This window comes from Haliotis rubra, unplaced genomic scaffold, assembly GCF_003918875.1.
Source record: "Haliotis rubra isolate DU_JTF1 unplaced genomic scaffold, ASM391887v1 Scf2218, whole genome shotgun sequence".
Lineage (NCBI taxonomy): Eukaryota > Metazoa > Mollusca > Gastropoda > Lepetellida > Haliotidae > Haliotis > Haliotis rubra.
In genome coordinates this window covers 17,616-30,854 of record NW_025766246.1, presented here as the reverse complement: position 1 = coordinate 30,854, position 13,239 = coordinate 17,616, and the positions used below count along the sequence as shown (strand labels likewise).

Genomic DNA, 13,239 nt, shown 5'->3' with positions numbered 1-13,239 from the left:
TCGCCAGACCCTTAGATCTATCTTGCAAATTTCCCATTCTAAACGGAATTAAATATACCATTTACCAGGTAGGTAAATATTCACGTAGCCATGGTAGAATTTCGATTTAAAGTTAATACTTTAGATGTTTTATCATGTATTACATACATTAGTATTAATACCCTTTTTTTCAAAATAATATTACTTACTCAACAGAGGTGGTCATACCCTCTTCCGCATCCAAAAGGAGGCTCTCATCAAAGTCACTGAAATAACAACATGAAAACAGAGCTGAGTGAAAAAATGAACCTATTGTTTATCAGAAGTGTGTTTTACAACATTACCAATGATTAACTGAATACTTGTAAAAAAGTGTTTTAAATATATGTTTTAAATCACATATTGAAGACAACAACAAAACTATTTTATTGCCAACTTACTCTGCATCCCACTGGGATATGTCCGAATACTGGGACAAAGAAATTCCAACACCAAGCACTGGAAATTTCCATCAACGACTTGTATTCTATTTTAAGGTCACCATTTCCTCAATATGACCTGCATTTTTTTAAGGTTACCATTTCCTCTCAATATGACCTGCATTTTTTAAGGTCAGCACCTTCTACAAGTTCTTGATTCATTAGTTTACTTTTTGTAGGTTAATGACCTCAATTTTTCGAGATTCTTTATACTGCTGATGTATATTCCCATAGTTCCCAAGAAGCAAATTAAGGTATTTTTGATAAGCACACATTTTTGCTTAGCCAGTACCATTTTTATCTTAGCTCAAATTCACCTTGAACTAAGAATCAGGAAAGATGACAACAAGGTTTACATAAAAAGAATACATTTAGTTATAACAAAGTAGCAAGAAGCTGTCCATAAAAGAAATGTGCTTAGCTAAGGGGAATTTTTAAAGATCCCAGAGAATGAATGTATAATGAGTAATGGCAACTGAAATGAGTAGAAGCAATGAAAGCCATAGAGATTCAAAATATTTACTTTATTTTATTTACAGTTGTTGATACAGTCATTGAAACACAAATAAATAAAAGTACTGTCAACAATGCCTATAACGTATGAATCATAATAAAAACTATCAACGCAAATACAAAAAAATAACAAGTGTTTGCCACTGATATGGCAATGTCCCCCCGCCGCTAAAGAATGGAATATCTATATTTACTACTTTTTTCTTTTTTTTTCAAGTAGTTTATTCAGTACTCTGGCCACATGGCCTATTGTACAACAACACGACATAATACAACTGAGTCACGTGTGGGACCTGATATTAAAAACATTTTTAAGATATAATGCAACAGATTTTATAACGTTCATATTTGTACTATTTAACAAGTTTATCACACTATGAATAGCAATGACAGAATGGTTTGGCAAAAATCTAGTCCTTAGAGATGAATATTTACTACAAAAAAGTAATACATGAAGCTCATCTTCCCTACCAGAATAACAATGAGGACAAATTGTATCTAGGTTACTTACACCATTCTCACACCTTTTCCTGTTTATAGCAAAATCGTGGAGTGATATTCTCATTTTACAGAAAGCTCTTCTCAGGTCTCTATCCCTTAGCGACGATATGTACATTTCCGGTTGTAGAAGGGATAACTTCACTTGTTTATAGTGCTCAAGAAAAGACGAATTATTGATTGAATAATGCCAGTCTTGTAAATACATATCAATTAAGCGCTGCTTGAAAATGTAAAGAAAATGTTTCGGATCACCAACATCTTGAGCCAGCCAAACATAGGAATATCCAGTCATAAATAACAAACTTCGTACACTAAACGCCCAGGTGTGTCTTCCATCCTCGTCCAATTGTTTCAACATTAAATAACAATTGTGTGGATATCTCCGAGGGTCTTGACTTAGAAGACGAATCCAATACTTAACTACTTTACACTGGCCACAAACATGCATGGTGTAACGCCCAGTTTCTCCAAGAATTGCTTTATTTGCGGCAAACTTCCCAACTCCTAAAAATCTCTTGAAGTAAGACGCATGAAATTTCTCGATAGATTCCTGGTAAGCAGAACCCCATATTTCAGATGAGTACAGTAGTATTGGAGATATCTTGGTGTCAAACAATTTGCACGCTGTGGAGAATGGCAAGTCCTTATACTGTCTAAATAGCTGATATACAGGTAAAACAGCTTTTCCTGCCTGCGACACCAGTGTTTGGCAAGCTTTGGACCATTTTAATACGCAGGAGAATAGCAAACCAAGGTATTTGTAATAGGTTACAATCTTTATAGGTTTCCCACATACTGTCCATGATTCAATCTTTGCAACAATTCCACCTTTCCTAAATACGACGATGTTAGATTTGTCCATGTTAATCACCAGTCCCATTTAGCACAATACCACTCAGTTATACAGTTAAGCTGCCTCTGTAGTCCAACAGTATACGAGAATGTAACAATGTCGTCAGCAAACAATAGTAGCATAGTGTCTTCAGTAGACGAGGAAACAAACACTCCATGTTCACAAGTAGAATACATATCACGCACAAGTTCGTTGATGAAAAATATAAACAATAAGGGACTTAATATACATCCTTGCCTAACACCAGATGACGTTGGGAAAGCAGGGGTTTTCTGGCCATCCACTTTGACGCAAGATATAACATGACTGTACATGTTCTTGATGGTGTTATATAGTTTACCATGACAGCCACGTTGTAGAAGAAGATAGAGTAATTTCTTCCTTGGGATAAAGTCAAACGCCTTTTAAAGTCAATAAAGCCGCATAAAATCGTCCCCTGGCCTACTCAGATACTTTGTACATAGTGCTTGGAGGACGAAAATGTTGTCTATTGTTGAGTATCTTTCTCGAAATCCTGCTTGGGACTCAGATATAAGATCATTTACCTCAATCCACGTTCGTAAATCTATTTTCCAGAATTGTTGCAAAACACTTTACCAACTACATTCAGGAGGGAAATCCCACGATAATTATTCGGCTCCGCCTCTTGCTTCCACATTTATGTAGAGGTAGAATCATCCCAACAACCCATGGTTCCGGGAAGTTTCCAGTGTCCAGTACTTTGTTGAATAATGGTAGGAGATAAGATACTATCAGCGGTAAGTCGGCTTTCAGGAATTCCGGTGGAATACCGTCCTCACCAGGGGCTTTTCCACTCTTTAGACATTTGATAGAATCCATAACTTCAGTGGCTGTAATCTCATCAGACAGAAAGCCTGTGTTAAAAGGTATTTCCTCGCAGAATTCACATGTATGATGATTTACAAAGTCGTGTACAACGTGATCAAATTCAGTGATATCAGTATCCTCCTCTTCCGGATTCAACAGTTTCGTGAAATAATCAAACCAAACTTTAGGTTTTATCCTACTCTCTCACCTTCACCACCTCTCAGGAGGCGTCTAATAGTATCCCAGAATTTCTTACAATCTTTCATTTTACTACATCTTCAATGTCTCTCGTTATCTTCTCATTATATTTCTGTTTCTTCATGTTGCAACACTTCTTGAAGTCAGACTTGGCATTCAGATATTTACTTAAGTTCACATCACATTTGTACCTTCGATAGAGATTCAAATGTTTGTACTTCTCTGCCTTTAATCGTTCACAGTCATGATCGAACCACGGTGCGTGTCTATTACATTTTGATTTAAACCTGTTAGATTTTAATCTGAGTACCTCACCACAACCGGTAAACACAGAAGTTAACAGACGAACTGCACTGTTGATGTCTGAATCTAATAATGAGAAGAATTCTTCCTCAATGGAATCACGTAACTTACTCCTCAGTAATTGTTTAAAACCAGGTATCTCACAATCAGGTAATCGGTATCTTGGAGACGGTAGAAGTGTCAATGTATCACCAGATGACATAGAGAGAAGAGGCTGGAAAATCCCAATGAGCGACGAACACAGTGGCAGATTGTCCGATTCCGTACGGGCCAATACTTTAAGTCAGTTATATGCTCAAACAGATCAGTGGAGACTAATAGATAATCTACAGTGCTTGTTCCTTGGTGTGATATAAATGTAAATTCACCAGTCCGATCTCCAATAGATCTACCATTCACTATGTGTACGTTAAATATCTTGCAGACATCAAGTAAACATCTCCCGTATACATTCACATCGTTATCACAGTTGTTCCTAGGTAAGTCGAATGTATCTGACCCGTAGTTATCACCAAGAGGTAGATGATCCACACTGTCATTTATGATATAATCAAAATCATTACCTGTCCGTGCATTGAAATCACCAGATAATATGAACTTACACTCTTCTCCATAATCACTTACTATCTGTAGCAGTTTTCCTTCAAAAGATTGTATTCCATTTTCTTCCCGATGGTGGTATAACGATGATCCTTCAGGCTGGATGTATATAAAACCAAGGAATAGCTTGAACAGTTTGTGAGGTATATTCACCTGAAAGAAAACACAGTTATCCCACTGCTCATACACTCTAGTAAACAAACGACAATATCCATATTTAATGCAAACAACCAATCCACCTGAAAACCTACCGCGGTTTGTATAACGTTTAGCAGTACATATATGGAAATGATAATTATGCAGATAATCACACAATAGGTTCTCAGCCTCCAATGTCATTGTTTCAATCAGACCAAAATGTCAAAGTTCATCAAAAAAGACACAAAAGTCATCATCAGGTAGTTTTGATTTAAGTCCAGGGTACATTCCATGAACATAAAGCCAATGTTGAATCAACAGTTTCTTGTGGGTGCGACACATATGAATAGTCTAGGCCACGGCCGTTGTCCTATTCTTGTGGGTGCGGTGACGCCGGTCGCCGGGATACCCAACCACGCCTATTTCCCACCTTGCGAATATCCTCGATGTCGTCATCATAAACATACACAGCACCGTCTACTACCAGTTTGTCATAACTGAGAAAGGCAACAGACTTGTCCTCACGGAATTTTTGCATGAATGGAAACAGCTTGGATCTGATTTTTACGTACTCTTTCTGTGAAATCTTCCGATACCCTGTGGACCTTATCACCTTTCAAGAACTTTACGGGCTGTGTTGACTATAGCAGATTTGTCCTTGAAGGAAGCTAGTTTAACTATCACTGGTCGAGTTCCTACCTTGGTGTAAAGCCTATGGGCTCTCTCAATGTCAATACTGTATGCCTCATTTATTTCCAAAGTGTTACTCATAAAATCCCTCACACAGTTTTCACAATCTGCCCATGATTCATTAACCTTGTCCGTCAATCCATGAAAATCAAATTGTTTCTCCTAGAATGAGCCTCGAGGGAATCCAACTTATCTTCAAGTTTAAAACACTTTTCTTTAAGTTCTTGATTTTCATTTGTGAGTTGTGTTATCTTGTTGGTAAAGTCCTGTGTAAACACATCGAACTTGTTGTGAAGGGAGGTAATCTCGGATTGGATACTCATCAGCGTTACATTGAGATCGTTCAGTGTACACGATGGATTCTCACCTGTCATCTCAGGTAACACACAGGCACCCGAAACGTTCCTAGATGATAATCTTGTCTGTGCCCTGTCTTGTGATATCTGCCCACAGTCTCTCTGATTGCCATGACCTCTGGGTCCGGGGTTCGATTCGACATCCCCACAGGCAAACCAACAGCAAGACAACAACTAAACAAAGGCGAAGAGACAGACGTGTACCTGTAGGTAGCCGTATACCGGGGTAAAATTTGACGATTGATCTTCCACGGTATAGAAAAGTCCAATCCTTCCTCTCCAAATGTCGATAGCTATCCCCATTGTGCACAGTCCTAACCCTGGGTACTTCGTAACACACCTGGCTCATGTAATAGTGACTATATGCTCTTTGGAAGGGTTTTATTCACTTTTTGTCACCAGCTCGCACCTGTGCATCTCGGCTTGACCAGACCACGTCTCTATGTCCATTCCAGCAATATCACGGCGGTGACACCAGAAATGGGCTTCACATATTGTACCCATGTGACGAATCAGACCAGGGCCTTCAGCGTGACGAGCGAACGCTTTAACCACTAACCGCCCCACACATGAAGAAAGAAGTGGTCGAATATTGCGATACGCTGTCACACGATTTCATCGGTAGTGTACCTAGGCGCATTCAGTCGTGTATTGCAGGGCAAGGAGGTCTGAAAAGACACGTACAAATGCACTGTTCAAAAGACACTAGAATCATATGTCAACATATTCATTTAAGTAAAACTTCTATAGTTTATATACATGTATTAGATATTTGCCGAAATAACTTTCTCAATAATTTCAGGGAATACTATACAATATTCTACGTATATAAGGCTCTATATGAACCAAACATGCAATATGTGGACCTCCTCGCAGTGACTAGGTACTGTGTAAGGATGATAATGGGCCAAGTTGCCAACCTCGTTGTCGTCATGTATCTGAGAGGGTTAACCGTTACAGCCAGCCAGGCAGACATCATTAAGTGGTAGTGTGACCATGAGGGAATCTTGCACGTGGAGTCCAAGAGGTGAAGAAACTTTCAAATGCCACACTGAAGGAAATGGTGATACGAAATCTATGATTTGATTATGGAGCCTTAGTCACATAGTTAATACAGTAGGCATCTATCATGAGAAACTTGAATGAATGACCAATTTTCATTTTGGGTTAATCATTTCAGGATTTACGTCGCTTATTAGCAGACCTAGCTGACGTTATTAAATGATTTGAATCATGAATGAGTCTTTCGTTCCTAACAATCAGCCAGAGACAAAAAGTGAAAGCAGTGAAGACTTCAAACGTTTAAAGTTTGTTGCGTCATTTGACAAGTTGATTGCTTCGGATGTCTGAGAAGCATTTAGCGTAGTATGCAACTCGGCGTGAGAATACATAGTTCTAAAGTCAAAACACATCTAAACAAACGTTGTGGAAAAGTGATGACGTCATGTCTTCTGTGTCCACTACGGTAGCCTTCTACACCAGGAACTCAGGAACCGTAGGACACGTCTGTGGAGAATTATCAGAATACGTTCAGAACTTGTCCCCCTCCTAACTTGGTATAACCCTGTTTGTATAGGGTCTCAACTGGAGACAAAGCACTATATTGTCTTGTGAGAAAGTGGCGTCAACTTGCGACGGGTGCCTCAGATCAATACTCTCCCACATGAGCACACGGAGGTGGACTGACAGACAGCATCTCGTGAACTCTCCACTACACTGCTAGCACAAGAACAATGAGGGTAAGTTTTGAGTTAGTAGAGCAGGACACTGCTCAGATAGTAAATGTTTAATATGGTAACGAAAGCAGAAATAAGAGTAGAAAACGCCATTCCTCTTTTTTGCAAATTTTCACCCATATACATTCTGTGTGCTCTGTAAATGTGAGGGGATTATTTTTTTATACACTGTTTGACATCATGTTAGGAATTGTCTGCTAATATCGGAGTCAACTGTAGTGTGACACGGTGTGAGTTATGGATCACTATCAAACATGGATGACAGCAGGTATGAGGGTAAGTACGCGTGCACTGTCGCACAGGTGGCATCAGTCATAAACACATGCAAGGGCAGGTCAACACTGCAGCACAGGCTGCAATTTATTACTCTAAGCAAATCAGTCAAACTAATACGCTGCCCGTTGGGATGCCTCCTTGTCGAAGTGCCCCATCTGTCACCTAGATGACATCATGGAGGTAGTCCAACTTTGGCCATATTGTTTTCTCAGACATTTACCATACAATAGCTTTCATTCGTTTAACATAACTGAACATCAAGTGACCCCTGGAACTGTTTCTTATTTGTCATTCTACGCCAAACGGAACGTTTCGAAGGAGGTTGTTCCTGGCTTTGACGTTTTGCAGCATTATGCGTTTGTTAGGTGTTGTTTGTTTGCTGTTTAACGCTGCTCTCAGCAGTTTTCCAGGTATACTCTGACAAAAAAGAAACGCATAGGTGATATTGATACATGAAATTTCAAATATTTTTCCAAATAAGTGTTTGATTGTTATAATGTCGTCATTGTAATGATGTCGTGTGTACATGGAACGACTGCACAGCGCGAAAACGCATCTTTGGGAACTTTAACGTACGTTTACGTTCGAAAGTGTCAACTAGCATTATAATGTCATGGATAAAAAAGTAGTTCGCAATAACTGAGAATCCATTCGAAAAACGTAGATTTGATGTGGGAATCTTTGTGTGTCTTTTACTTCGGATATTGATTTTATGGAAGTGATCTTTATCCGCGAAAGGTACTCAACTTTTAAATGCCAAATCCTGAAATTCTGGATTACCTACTCTTTCTCACTTAGTTTTACCAAACGTTTCAAACAAGTTATATCAGTTCAAAATATCGCCGTAAAACGATTGGTTAAAACAGGAATGTTTCCAGACAGCCAAAATATGAGTTATTTGTGATAGTTGGATAGTTTAGAAGGATAGTTTTGACACCAGCTGTCAGAGACCTTTGACATATTTGAATCATACGAGGAGGAGGTGCACATTTACAATAGCGTGCGGTGCTATGAACACAATATCAATGTTCACCCCGTGCTTGGACAGCACGTTGACACAGGCGGCCAACATTATGTTCTGCCAGGGAAGTCTGTGTATCGATAGTGTTACACAATGTTTACAGACTCCAAGGCTTTAACAGATGGTAGAAGACGTCAGCAGATACATGCACACCGAAACATCGCATCTATTGAAATAAAGAAGTTGTCTATCCATAAAAAGTGTCCCTCTTCATAATACTAGGGGTAACCAAACGCAGGTTAGTCAACAGTATGGGGTCTGGCAGTCATGTATGTCCGAGTGAGTGGGTTTAGTTTTACGCCGCTTTTAGCAATATTCCAGCAATGTCACGGCGGGGACACGAGAAATTTACTTCACACATAGAACCCATGTGGGCAATAGAACCCCGGTCTTCCGGGTGACGGGCTAACGCTTTAACCACTAGACTACCCCACCGCCCCCGTGCATGTCCGAACATGCCAGATATTGATCTACACTCCCCACATATATTTTACAGGCACTCTTCATAACACCCTCACTGTCATTTCAAATATGGCCTTATATTTGTCGATAGAAGCAAAATAAAATTATTTTGAAAAAATGTATTTGTCGGAGTTGAACACATGGAGTTTTAATGGAGAGAATTTAGTCCATATGTTATACATCGGGAAGCAATAGTCTTGACATTTTATATGTCAGTGGTCCCCAAATATCACCGTGAAGGAATTCTTGTGGCAGTGTGGAATGTGTTAAATTGGTCCAAATAGTCCATGGGATGTTATTATCTGATATGGGGTATTAATTTATAATGATTCAGCTCATTTGAAATCCTGGGGACTTTGAACACATTATTTTAAAGTGAAATTTCCTAGCATTTATTCACCTGATGAAACAGTACACATATGATCAGAAAGGTCATGTTCTTCACAATACAGAAGCTGTCATCTATAAATGTCCTTCCTCTAAGAACCATTCAACGAGAATGTTTTACCATAATTTAGATTATGTGTATGGTTTTGACATTTTATAAAAATATGTCACTAGCCAATTCTTTCAAGTAACCATTATGCCTTATCGGCCGTGTTCTAAAACTGACATCCATAAATGTACTTCTTCATGGTCATCACTTCTAAATGCCACCAATAATTTAAATTTTAAAAAACGTATTTGGTTTCATTATCGATCATGTCCCAATGCTGATATGATTTAGTGATCGTTTCATTCTTGCAGAACATCAATCAATATGGATCTGTTCTTGAGATAGTACTGTTACTATCATTTCGTGAAGCATATTCCGATGATATCTGTAGTGGTACCAAGACTCACCTCAACCTGAAGACGTACCAGGCCAAGCTGACCAAGGTTGACACGTACATCCACTGCATCAGCAACTGTCAAAGAGTCCCTCCATGCAGATCCTACACCTACAATACAACAAACAGACGATGCTCCTTGTTTGGTGGGAATGGTAAATCCTTCTCAGAGATGTGCCAAGAAAGAGGGTACACATTCCTGGAAGACAGCCTTTCCTGTGTGAAGATATACACACGTGGTTCCCCGTGGCTCAAGGCGAGGAGGAGTTGCAGGAATAAAGGAGCCGATCTTGTAACGGTTAAAGATGAGACGAAACAGAGGGAGGTCGCCAGCTTTATGATGCAGTATCAAACAGGTGATGATGAGTGAGTGAGTGAGCTTAGTTTTACGCCGTACTCAGCAATATTCCAGCTATATGGCTGCGTTCTGTAAATAATCGAGTCGATGATGATGATGGTGGTGGTGCTGCTGCTGATTGATTGGTGATTGAAAATTGTCGACTCGAGATTGATTGATAAATGATTGACGACTGTAAATAGTCGAATCGATGATGATGATGATGGTGATGATGATGGTGATGATGATGATGATGATGATGATGATGATGATGATGATGATGATGATGGTGATGATGATGGTGGTGATGATGGTGATGATGATGTGGTGGTGCTGCTGCTCATTGATTGGTGATTGAAAACTGTCGACTCGAGATCGATTGACAAATCATTGACGACTCTGGTTGCTCAGCCTAGATCCTCATGACTACAATTATATAAGAGACGGCGGAAGGAATGTATGAGAGTTGTATCTCCTAACACCAACTACCCCTACTGATGCCTTCTCCACTCACTCACTCACTCACTCACTCACTTTCTCGCACTTTGTCTGAATTTCACACAATAGCATCTTTGTTTTAGTTTGGATGGGGAACGTTTGACGTGTCTCAAATGTCATTAACTTTTGTTCATGGAACATTTAAATCCAATGTGGCAACAACACAACAAACACAATGGCTACTTTGTGATAAAATATCCATGTCATCTTTATTGAGTGAATATTTGTTGAAATGTGTACATCCACATATTGTATATTCTAAGCATGTCTCAATCGTGCAGCAGTTTGGGTTGGGAAATTATTGGGGGATGGGGTGTGCCTGGGGTGTCAAGAATGCGTTCCTGAAAAAGATTCTTAATCTGGGTCACATACATAGACTCACACCTGTATGTATGACAGTGTAGATAGGGCACACACCTTGTATGTATGACAGTGTAGATAGGGCTCACATCCTGTATGTATGACAGTGTAAATAGGGCTCACACCCTGTATATATGACAGTGTAGATATAGCTCACGCCCTGTGTGTATGACAGTGTAGATAGGGCTCACACCCTGTGTGTATTTATGACAGTGTAGATAGGGCTCACACCCTGTATGTATGACAGTGTAGATAAGGCTCACACCCTGTATGTATGACAGTGTAGATAGGGCTCACACCCTGTATATATGACAGTGTAGATAGGGCTCACGCCCTGTGTGTATGACAGTGTAGATAGGGCTCACACCCTGTGTGTATGACATTGTAGGGCCTTGTTGATGTCCAATGTTTATAGAGTTCATGATCTTGTATGTTTAACAGTGTGGATAGGTCTCCATGATCAGCTCCACTCCAACACGTTCCTGTGGGTGGATGGTTCGCCGCTCATCTACACAGCATGGGAGCCTGGCCAACCGAGTCACTCCTTCAGGTGGAGACAGGAGAACTGCGTCCAGATCTCACACACTCAACAAAAGGAGCCTCTATGAAACGATGGTGGGTGCAAGTATTCTCGAAAGTTCATGTGTGAGATCCACTTGAGTGTCCTGAAGTAAGGACCTAGGCTAGAAGCGGGATGTAGTGTATCAAGTACACTCACTCACTGTGAAATATGTGTAACATCAAAAGTGCAGATAAGGACAAACTTGATGGATGATCAGCTTCTTTGTTCAGGTGATGCGACGTTTCGATACAGATATCTCACTCTCCAACTTCTAAGAATGCCACTCAAAATGCATGTACATCTACGCATGGCAAAATAGACAGCCTTTCCGTTCTGCAACGGATCAAACAACAACTACTGTATGTTTCCATGTGAGTGCAGATATGTTCATAAGACGTGAAACCATAAGGCAATAAAGCCGAGTCTGATGCCTGAAGAAAACAATGTTTACTCAGGAAAATGTAACATTTTGCTTAGAAGGTGAAATAAACTTTCTCTGAAAGCTATCGTGTTTAATAACAGACCAATGTGTACATATACAAAACGAGTAGAAAACAGAAATGACCACTGATTTGTCGAATTTAACATAAATATTCGAATGTTGCAATGACCAAAAACTTTATTTTTGTACACATGCTACTAAGCACGTAATTCTGCAAATACAAGACACTAAGCCAACTTGTTTTAAGCATTTGTATTTCAAAAAAAAAATTCAAGTGGAGTTGCAAAAAAGCAGCGGATTTATTTCATCTCCAGAACGCATATGATATTTCCACCTTCTCACTGTGTCGGTGTTGGTGGTGCCACTATATCCCCGTTACTACTACAGTAATGATTTGCTGAGGGTGGAGGCATCCCAGTTACTATTACAGTAATGATTTGCTGAGGGTGGAGGTATCCCAGTTACTACTACAGTAATGATTTGCTGGGGGTGGAGGCATCCCAGTTACTACTACAGTAATGATTTGCTGAAGGTGGAGGCATCCCAGTTACTACTACAGTAATGATTTGCTGGGGTGGAGGCATCCCAGTTACTACTACAGTAATGATTTGCTGGGGGTGGAGGCATCCCAGTTACTACTACAGTAATGATTTGCTGAGGGTGGAGGCATCCCAGTTACTACTACAGTAATGATTTGCTGAAGGTGGAGGCATCCCAGTTACTACTACAGTAATGATTTGCTGGGGGTGGAGGCATCCCAGTTACTACTACAGTAATGATTTGCTGGGGTGGAGGCATCCCAGTTACTACTACAGTAATGATTTGCTGGGGGTGGAGGCATCCCAGTTACTACTACAGTAATGATTTGCTGAGGGTGGAGGCATCCCAGTCACTGCTACAGTAATGATTTGCTGAGGGTGGAGGCATCCCAATTACTACTACAGTAATGATTTGCTGAGGGTGGAGGCATCCCAATTACTACTACAGTAATGATTTGCTGAGGGTGGAGGCATCCCAGTTACTACTACAGTAATGATTTGCTGAGGGTGGAGGCATCCCAGTTACTACTACAGTAATGATTTGCTGAGGGTGGAGGCATCCCAGTTACTACTACAGTAATGATTTGCTGAGGGTGGAGGCATCCCAGTTACTACTACAGTAATGATTTGCTGGGGTGGAGGCATCCCAGTTAACTACTACAGTAATGACGTGCTGGGGGTGGAGGCATCCCAGTTACTACTACAGTAATGATTTGCTGGGGGTGGAGGCATCCCAGT

At 40.1% G+C, this 13,239-nt stretch overlaps 1 protein-coding gene across 1 annotated transcript; it reads left to right on the top strand.

Moving 5' to 3' along the window:
- Positions 1–9,654: 9,654 nt before the first annotated feature.
- LOC124277459 (brevican core protein-like) lies at positions 9,655–11,934 on the top strand. The gene is made up of 2 exons (XM_046713155.1): positions 9,655–10,119; positions 11,400–11,934. The coding sequence occupies exons 1-2, from the start codon at positions 9,936–9,938 to the stop codon at positions 11,564–11,566; spliced, it is 351 nt and encodes a 116-aa protein (XP_046569111.1). The 5' UTR covers positions 9,655–9,935; the 3' UTR covers positions 11,567–11,934.
- Positions 11,935–13,239: the final 1,305 nt, after the last annotated feature.